The 9,594-nt window shown below is 47.4% G+C and overlaps 1 protein-coding gene across 1 annotated transcript in view; it reads left to right on the top strand.

Moving 5' to 3' along the window:
• Positions 1-8,969: 8,969 nt before the first annotated feature.
• The window catches only part of GPR139 (G protein-coupled receptor 139), a 39,238-nt gene continuing 38,613 nt past the window's right edge, over positions 8,970-9,594 (top strand). Inside the window, exon 1 of the mRNA XM_008581583.1 lies at positions 8,970-9,350. Coding sequence (XP_008579805.1) covers positions 9,236-9,350 — 115 coding nt within the window. The 5' untranslated portion in view covers positions 8,970-9,235. The remainder of the gene's footprint in view (positions 9,351-9,594) is intronic.

Below are 9,594 nucleotides of genomic sequence, written 5' to 3'. Positions count from 1 at the left end.
AGCCACCAAAAATAAAAGGGAGACATATCAATCACGAGGTGGTACTAACACAAGAAAAAGAATCACTGGCTGATCAGTACATGCCCTTGGGATGCTAGCAACAGAAATCTTCTCTGACTGACCTAAACAAAGGGATTTTTTTTTGAAAAGTACCCACTTTGCATAATTGAAACTTTATACCTATTGAACAGCACCTCACCGTTATCTCCTCCCTTTAAACCCTGGCAACCACCATTCTACTCTCTGCTTCTGTGAATTTGGCTATTTTAGATACATCATATAAATGGAATCATACAGTATTTGTCCTTCTGTGACTGTCTTATTTCCCTTACCATGATGTCCTCCGGGTTCATCCGTGTTTCACATACGGCAAGATTTCCTTCTTTTGGGCCGGCCCGGTGGCGCACTGCTACAGTGTGCCGTTTGGGAGTGCGGTGGCGCTCCCGATGAGGGTTCCGATCCCACATACGGACCAGCCGCTCACTGGTTGAGCGAGGTGCGGGCGCGACGCCGAGGGTTGCGATCCCGTTGCCGGTCCCAGTCCGGTGCGGGTGCGACACTGAGGGTTGCGATCCGTTGCCGGTCACGAAAAAAGGCAAAAAGGCAAAAAAAAAAAAAAAAAGATTTCCTTCTTTTTTAAGGCTGAATAGTATTCTATTGCATGTATATACAATGTTTTCTTTACCCGTTCATCCATTGATGGGCATCTAGGTTGTTTCTACATCTTGGCTATTGTGAATACTGCTGTAATGAACGTGGAGTGAGGATGTATTAGGTGACTCCCAGAAAACAGGAAGTTCTCATTCCCAATCTGGGAATGGCCAGAAAGCAAGAACCACAGCAATAGCCCCAGAGCAGATGTGTCCCGTCATGAAATCCAAACTCTTCTCCTGCCCTTGTTTCACTCCTTCAAGATTCTAAGCTCAAAAAGACAGTCTCTAATTGGCCAAGTTTAGGACACCTGCCTGCACACCTCTCACTGTCCTAAGTAAAAGGATCTGGCCCCTTCTGCTTTTGTAATGGAGTGGCAGGCACCTGAATTCACTCTCCTTCCGAAGCCATATCCAGTGGGGGATATCACCCTCCAAAAGAAATCAGGATCTGTTAGGAAGGGGAATAAGATTCTTAGCATCCACCAAAGCCAAAATAACTACTGTCCAGAGATTACTTAAATGCTTAAAATAATCAAAATGTGTCACCCTCGGATTTGACTTTTTTGTTTGTTTTTCTTTTCACCATTGCATGTTTCCCCACCTGATAGGAAGCAGACAACTAGATGATACATACTGCTGTGTTTTTTTTTTCTGTCCTGCCTCCTCTTTCCTCTTTTCCCCCTTCTTTCTTCTTTCCCCTGTCTTCCGTCTCCTCCACTTCTCCTTTCCTATTCTCCCTTCTTCTTCCCTCCTATCCTTCCTTTTCTCCACTCTCTTCTCTTCTCTCCCTCCCCTCCATTTTTCTCCCTCCTGCCCAACTCCTACCGGGTAAGTTTTTCCAGAGCAAGGTGAGTCTTGAAGGATACTCAACAGTCTCCTGGATCCCTCAGAACCAGAGAGAAAAGACTGTTTTTCTGATACATCAGCATCCTGGTCAATTACACCCTCCCTCATTCTACCATACATACAAACACACATACACATGCACATACACACACACATGCACATATGCACAGACATGCACATGTGCACACCTGTGCATACACACACATGCACGTGTGTGCACATACACACATATGCACAGGTACATTCATATGTATGCACATTCAGATGCCTCTAGCCCTCGCCTTCCCCTCCTTCTCAGGCAAATACTCAATTTCCTTCACCTCATCAACAATCACTCTTCATATCCTGATGAAATTTACCCAGGTGCAACTTTGATTCTTTGTCTTTTTCCCCCACCGGGCTGTAGGAGGCAGAGGGGCATGCAATTGTGGAAATATTCCCATCCTGCTCTGTGACTGCCCCTGACCACCTAGACAGGTCAATGACAGGCCACAAAAGGCTTTATCCAAATTCTATGGGAATTGACGTGCACCGCAAAGAGTTGTAGCAAATGATTGTCATAAGGACTGCTGGAACAAATCATCAACAGCTCACCAAGACATCCTCAACAAAAAGCCATGCATATGGAGTAAAACAAACACAGCAGAAAAACGCAATGCTGTAGTTTTTACTGGAAAGCAAACAAGAGCCTGCAGACAAAGACAAACTGGTAAAAGTTCTAGCAGGGCAGGCCAAGGTCAATGGAGAACCGGGAGCACCAGGAGAAAATATCATGTACCATTTTGACAGGCTAATAGCAGAGAAGCAAGCATCTTCAGCAACAACTCCAAGCGCTGAATTTTTAAAGAAATGCCCTACTACCAGAAGATGGTGGTTTCAACAATTGCTTGTAATGACTGTACTTGGTCAAGACACATTACACAATGTATTTTTTCTATATTTTATTATGAGAATTTTAAGCATATATAAAAGTTGAAAAAAATTTTACAGTGACACCCATATATTCATGACCTAGATTCTATCACTAACATCTCCTTGCTTTAATGCATCTCTGTTTACCTATTCTGTCTACCCATCAACATTTTAATTTCTTGATGCATTTTTTAATGAGCGAAAGGCATTAATTCTCTTCAACCCAGAACTTCAGCATGAACTAGAGTTCAGTATTTGTTTATGGTTCATACAGAAGATATTTTTGACATGAAAAATAAAATACAGGGGTTGGGGAGAGAGAGGAAGGAATGAATAGGTGGAGCACAGAGGATTTTTAGTAAAATTACTCTGGATGATACTATAATGGCAGATACATGTCATGATACATTTGTCCAAGCCCACAGAATGTATAACACCAAGAATGAACCCTGGGGTAAACTATGGACTTTGGGCGATAATGGCATGTCAAAGTAGGTTCATCAGTTGCAACGAATGTACTATTCTGGTGCAGGATACTGATAATGGAGAAGTCTGTGCATGTGGAGGGACAGAAGGTATATGGGAAACCTCTGTATCTTCTGTTTAGTATTGGTGTGAACCTAAAACTTCTGTAAAAGATAAAGTCTATTAAATTTTAAATAAATAAATAAATAAAACATAGGACCTTTGCTCTATAGATTCTAACAGAGGACTAGGAGACTGACATCCACGGTCTGAATTCAGCTTGCAGACACGCATTGGTTTTTCCTGCCCAGCATCTATTCCCATTCTCTCCATTATGGAATCCCAATTTTCCTTTAGATAAATGGTCCATCTCCTCTCACAGTTCATGCAGTCTGGGAAGAACTGACATCTTCTCTTGGCTCCATCACTGGACACTAGAACCGCACTTGGCCAATCAGTATATTTTTTGTTGGCTACAGAAATTCAACTCAAACTGGTGAGTTTGGTTGAGATGAGCACATGATACAGATTGGTTCATCGAGAGCTTTTCCCAGAACTTTTGCTGAAATTCTCTTTCAGCTCAGATTATTAAACTGATAGGATAAATCCAGGGATGCTGGTTTCCATCTTTTTATTACGTTGTAAAAACCTGCTTATGAATGTAGCTAATCAAAGAGTGCACTGACGGAGACAGATATGTTTTTGCGCCTGAATCCAGCCAGGCTTAAGTCAAGCAAACTTCCATACTTTTCAGCTATAAGAGCCAACACATTCCTTTTTAAAAATTTTTATTTATTTTAATAGATACATCATAATTGTACAAGTTTAGGGGATAAAATCTGATGATTTCATACATATGTATGTTGTATAATGATCGGGTCAGGGTAGTTAATGTAACCGTCACCTCATGCATTTATCACTCTTCGTGGCATAAACATTTCTTTTCAAAAATTGAGTTAATTTGAGCTTTGCTCTATAGATTTCAATAAAGAGTCCTGAGGAATATATAGTTACCAGGGAGCTGAGCTGAGATTCAAACCCAGGTCTGGATTTAAGGCCCTGACTGTTAACAGTTACACTACGTACACTGCAGTCTGGTTCTTCATTGAAGATTCAGAAATGAAGGAAACTTACTCTGTCCGGGAGGTGATCCTAACACAGGAAGGGTAACAGATAACCCCTGAGTGGCCACACAGTGTGGCAAGAGGTGTTGCAGAAGAGGGGTTGTCTATGTCGGGGGTGGAGGGGGACAGGCAGGTCAGGAAAAACTTCAAGTATGATGTGACCCTTAAGAGGACACTACGTACACTGCAGTCTGGTTCTTCATTGAAGATTCAGAAATGAAGGAAACTTACTCTGCCCGGGAGGTGATCCTAACACAGGAAGGGTAACAGATAACCCCTGAGTGGCCACACAGTGTGGCAAGAGATGTTGCAGAAGAGGGGTTGTCTATGTCGGGGGTGGAGGGGGACACGCAGGTCAGGAAAAACTTCAAGTATGATGTGACCCTTAAGAGGGGTCTTAAAAGAGCAAGGAGAAACCAGAGGGCAAGTTATCCTCCTATGGGAGGTGGGGAGACAGAATGGGTCAGCCACTTGGACTTAGGGGGCTCCAAGCCCCCTTTCACCAGTCCTCCCATCCAGAACAATCTCAGTCATGCAGTTGTACTCTGTGTCTCTCTCCCTATCCATCTGCCTGTCAATTCATCTATCTTGTGTCTCTCGGTGTCTCTCTCCACATCTCTGTCTCTCCCTCTATAGCCAACTCTTTTTCTCTCCCACCTCTCTCCTGTCTTTCCCTGCCCCAACCCCCATGCACTGACTCTCCTAACTTCCAGGGTGCAATTCACTCCAACATCAATTCCACCCTAGCCCAAGCCACCATTGTTTCTCACATGTCCAACTTGACAGCCTCATAACTAGTCCTCCCACCCCCATTCTTGCCTCCTTTCCATCAATTCTCTACCTCCCTGACACAGCAAGTGTTTGAAAATCTAATCACAGCATACCTGTGCTTAAAAACAGGGAAAAAGACCAAACTTCTCATGACAGCCAACGAGGCCCTGCCCATTCTTCAAGAGCATCCAGCTCCCTGTACTTTCCACTCCTTGGTCTTCCAGTTTCTCACTTCCACCCCAGGACCTCTGCACTTGCTCTTTCCTGTACCTGGGATGCTCCCCACACCCCCAGCCCCACGTCCCTTCACCTAGTTAACCCTTACTTGTCCTTCACATCTCAGCTCAAATGTTATTTCCTCAGTGAAGGCTTCCCTGACTCCCAGATCTCGTAAGATCTCCCTGGTACATGTTCTTCCATTCCTTTGACTTTTTCTTTATAGATATTTTCTAAGAGTGTGTGTGTGTGTGTGTGTGTACTGATTCATGCCTGCCTCTTGCACTTGACTTTAAGACCCAGGAAAGCAGAGACCATGTCAACTTTTAAAAACAACTGTACATTCTGTATGCTAACATACCTACTTCCAGTTTGTTACAGTCCCCACCACTCCCTACTGCCTTCCCAACTCCGAGGAAAGAGTTGCAATTTATGTTAGGCATGAGTTGCTATTTTTCTTAGACTAAAGCATTATTCTTTCATATCACTGCCTCTATCAAAGAGTAGAGAAATGAAATCTAGACCAAGAAGGCCAAGTGTTTCCAGGAAAATGGGAGACAGCATGTTTCTTGATGGAAGTGAAGAATGTACAGCATATCTGCCTCACTCATGTTCATTATCTTCCCAGGCTTATAGGCATTTGAGTTTCCAACTCTTCCCTTAACATTCTGCATATATATTATATTTAATTATTTATTCATTTAAGATTTATTTCTGGGCATCTACCTGCCATTGCTGCTTGTGCTGGGGACACAGTGGAGGACAAGATAAATGAAGACTCTCCCTTCATGTTACATGAAGCTTGTCTTACTGTGTGTGACAGTTTTCTGTCATGTATCTGTCCTTCCACTAGTCCAAGTCCCCCAAAGGCTTCAGTTCAGCACAGGTACTGAAGTTAAACTGCCTTTGACCCAATCCTAGCTGGGTGGTCTTCAGCAAATTACTGAGCTTCTCTTTGCCTTGGTTTTCTCACCTGTGAAATGGGGCTAATAATTGTGCCTTCCTCCCAGTGTAATTGTGAGGATAAAATGAGTTGAGACATGGATGTCTCATAAGAAATCCTCAATAAGTGTTAACTTTTACTACCCACCCCTGTACCCTAAGCAGGACTGGCTTCACAGATGTGCAACCTCTGTAGTCACATAGAGTTCCACGCTTAGAAGGGCTCCATGCTTGGCATAAGGCTCTGCTGCTGCTGACTTGAAATTCTTAATAAGTTTTGAACAAGGGGCTCTGCATTTTCATTTTGCATTGGGCCTTGCAAATTATGTGGCCAGTCTTGACCAGCACATGTTAAATGTCCGGTAAAAGTCTGCCGAAGTGAATGAATTTAACCAACCACAGTTGTCAGCTCAAGCACACCATTGTCATACAAAGGTGGTCAAGTGAGTCGGCACTTTGAGAAAATACACTTTTGTTATTAACTCATCCTGCCCTTTCCCTGGGACCAAGAACACCCAAAGCCTGATCCAAGACCTTAAAGATCTTCTCATCCAAATGATCACTTTCTCAGGAAACTCGGAACAAGCTACCAAGTTTCCCAATTTATCCAGCAGAGGACCCTGTCCAATTCCCCATTCTTCAGACTCATAGTCTATACCACTTTCACCAAGTTCCCTGTTCAGCATCCCTGGGACAAAGGCACACCTGGTTTCCTTCAACCCCATTTTACAGTTGGGGAAATAGCAGCTCAGACACAGTAAGGCCCATCAAGATTCCCCATGCAACCCAGCTGCTCTGCCCAGCCAAGTTTCTAGTTTTATAAAGAGTCTCTATCTAAAATTCCAGAATTCAAACCAGTCAAATCATTTTTGGAGTGGCTAGTCATACATGATCATTACATACTAAATCTGAAACTGTGCTCCCCACCCCCAGCTCCAATAGCATCCCATGCTCTGACACTCTGGCCTGCAAAGGCAAGCAAAGGAAAACTCATCTCCCCAAGCTTTAGGTTAGTGGATGCTGAGACCTTCCCTTCTTTCAATGTTTATTGAGAGTGCAACTTGCAGGCTCTGTGTGAAGCTGAGGATAGAAAGAACAGACAAAAGGCTCTGCCCTGGTAAAAGGGGAAGCAGACAAGAAATAAAATAAATAAATACAATGCTTATGGTAGGCTGAGCGCTAAGTGCTAAATGCTATGGAGAAAAAATAAGCAGAGGAGGGACAAAGGAAATGAATATTTCCGGGGGTGCGAGGTGGAGTAGAGATTTCAATTTTAAGTAGAATTGTAAGGAAAGCCTCAGTGAGCACATATGAGGAAAGATCTGAAGAAGGTAGGGAGAAAGGCCATTCAACTTTCTGGAGGAACAGCATTCCAGGCAGAGGGAACAGGCAGTGCAAAAGCCTGAGGCTTTATCCATGATTCTCAAGGTAGGGAGATCTCTGAAGAGACTGGGAGCTTTGTCAAATCACATACACTCCCCCCGCCCAAACCCGATTTCTCATTTCGGTCTAGCCGCCTGCTGACAAACCCAGTCTACAGGGTTTTGCACAATTATTTATTGAGCCTCTACAGTGGCCAGGTACTTCCTTATTTATCAACACCGTGGGGCTTTTATTCTGTTTTTGTTGGGGATAGTCATATTTAAACAATGAGAGAGGTCACAATAAAATTTTTATATCTCATGGGGCTTGAAATATCAGACCCTGTCTCACTGGTCACCTGTGACTTTGTAATAATCTGCTCCTTTAAGGGGGACACGTGCCTCGTTATCCCCTCTCTTACCTCTCTTATGCAAACTGCCTGGCTCTCTGTGCTTTGGAGTTCTCTACCCTGCTCTAGAGGTGCATGCCTGCTTTTCCTCCTTGCTGGGCATGAGGGGAAGGGGTCGCCTCCACCTTTGGAGATGTGGAAGAGGTTGGGAAAAGCCTAGCCAGTTCCTCCTCTCCAGGTATGGGTGCCATATGGGAAGGAGGGCTGCTGCGGAGCGGAGGGGGTCTTAGGCTTCACAGAGCCCATCATATGCTCCCGCATTGGCGGCTGCTACAGCCTGCTCCTGGAAATGCCTTGCCTCGGTATTTCTGCAGAATATTTAACTCTCTTTTACACACTGTCTTGAGCCCCAGACAGATGTCTCTTCCTTCCCAATTCTGTGGTGGCCCCGGGAAGAGCTGCGCTGGGAACGCTCCACCTGCCTCCCCTGACTGCATGGCTTGGATCCCACCTGCTTTACCAATCCTATCCTTCACACAACCTTCAGGCACTCTAGACCACGCTATGACTCTCACGTGCCTGTGTGTACCTTTGGAGTGCCTGTGAATGAAGTCTTGCCTGTCCGAATGTGGGGTGAGAGGGCATCCGCGAGCCTGAGCAAGTGCATGAGCGCACCCGCCTCACTGGGTATTGTGTGTCTTTGTGTGAGCGTGGGTGCGTGTGTGTCTGAGTGGCTGTAACATTCTTCTCCCTCTCTGAAGGGTTGCTTGTGGCAGTCTTCTCTCTGCCAGCCCGCATCCCCTTCTAAAGCACTCCGGCTCAGGGACAGTCGAGAGCTGGCCGCCCCCAGGGTCAACACGCACGCACCCTTCGGTACAGAGCCTGCCAGCTCAGCGCCCCTGGTCCAGGAAATCGGACAACCCTTCAGCATCCTCGCTGCTCCGACAGCCTCCCCCGCCCCCATGCCCTGGGCGCAGGATCCTCTATATGGAGACGGACTCATTGGCGAGGGGGAAGAGAGGTGGCTGGGAAGAGAGTCCACAAAGGCAAACTGAGGACACGCTGGAAGCTTAAGGAGCCGCTGCGGGAGAGGCAGGTCCCACCCACACCACGCCCCTTCCTCGGGGGCTGGACATGGGGGCACCCTGCTCTCTATCCCGGTCGTCCTGCGGGGTTCCCAGGTCTAACTCCATCTTCTCCCCTGAAACTGGAGCCAGCAGTGGCAGCTGGGACCCCCTCCTCTCGTGCACCCCGCCCCCCCGCGTCCAGGCAGCTGCTGATTGGCTGCGGGGAGCGGCGTCCCAGCGCCCCGGCTCCGAGGCGGGAGCCGAGCGGGTCCGAGGTGGGAGGTGCACAGACCGGCTCCGGGAGCCCCTCTCCAGTCCCCGCGCCCCGCGCCCTGCGGGCGGGCTGAGCCGAGACTCCAGGCGGGCAGGTGCGGAGCGAGCAGAGGGGACCACGGCCAAGGGTAGACAAGTCCTGCGGGGAGACAGGCGCTGCCGCTCCAGCTGCTGCCTCCGCCACCACCGAGCCGGCGTCCAGAGCGGGGCTGGCAGGCCGGGCGCGGAGCGGCGAGGGCGGCGAGGGGCGCGCTCATGGAGCACACGCACGCCCACCTCGTAGCCAACAGCTCGCTGTCCTGGGCACCCTGCGGCTTGGGCGTCGTGCCCGTGGTCTACTACAGCCTCTTGCTGTGCCTCGGTTTACCAGGTGAGAGGTGTAGGGGAGAGGGAGGGAAGCCAGGAGCCCCAAGTGCGGAGCGACCCTGCCCGGGAACCCCCAACCAGACCCATCCTCCTTCCCCGCGCGTACCCGGCGCCGCCCGTGAAAAAGTTTAAGCCTTAAGGGCAACTGCGGAGATTTCCAGACTGGGGTGAAAGGAAGTTGCTGCGGAGATTTCCAGACTGGGGTGAAAGGAAGTTGCTGGGGCCTGGCGGAGACCGTGCTGTGTGTG

This window comes from Galeopterus variegatus, unplaced genomic scaffold, assembly GCF_000696425.1.
Source record: "Galeopterus variegatus unplaced genomic scaffold, G_variegatus-3.0.2 Scaffold2398, whole genome shotgun sequence".
Classification (NCBI taxonomy): domain Eukaryota; kingdom Metazoa; phylum Chordata; class Mammalia; order Dermoptera; family Cynocephalidae; genus Galeopterus; species Galeopterus variegatus.
Note: the sequence above shows the minus strand (reverse complement) of the source record. Positions and strands in the feature narration are given on the sequence as shown.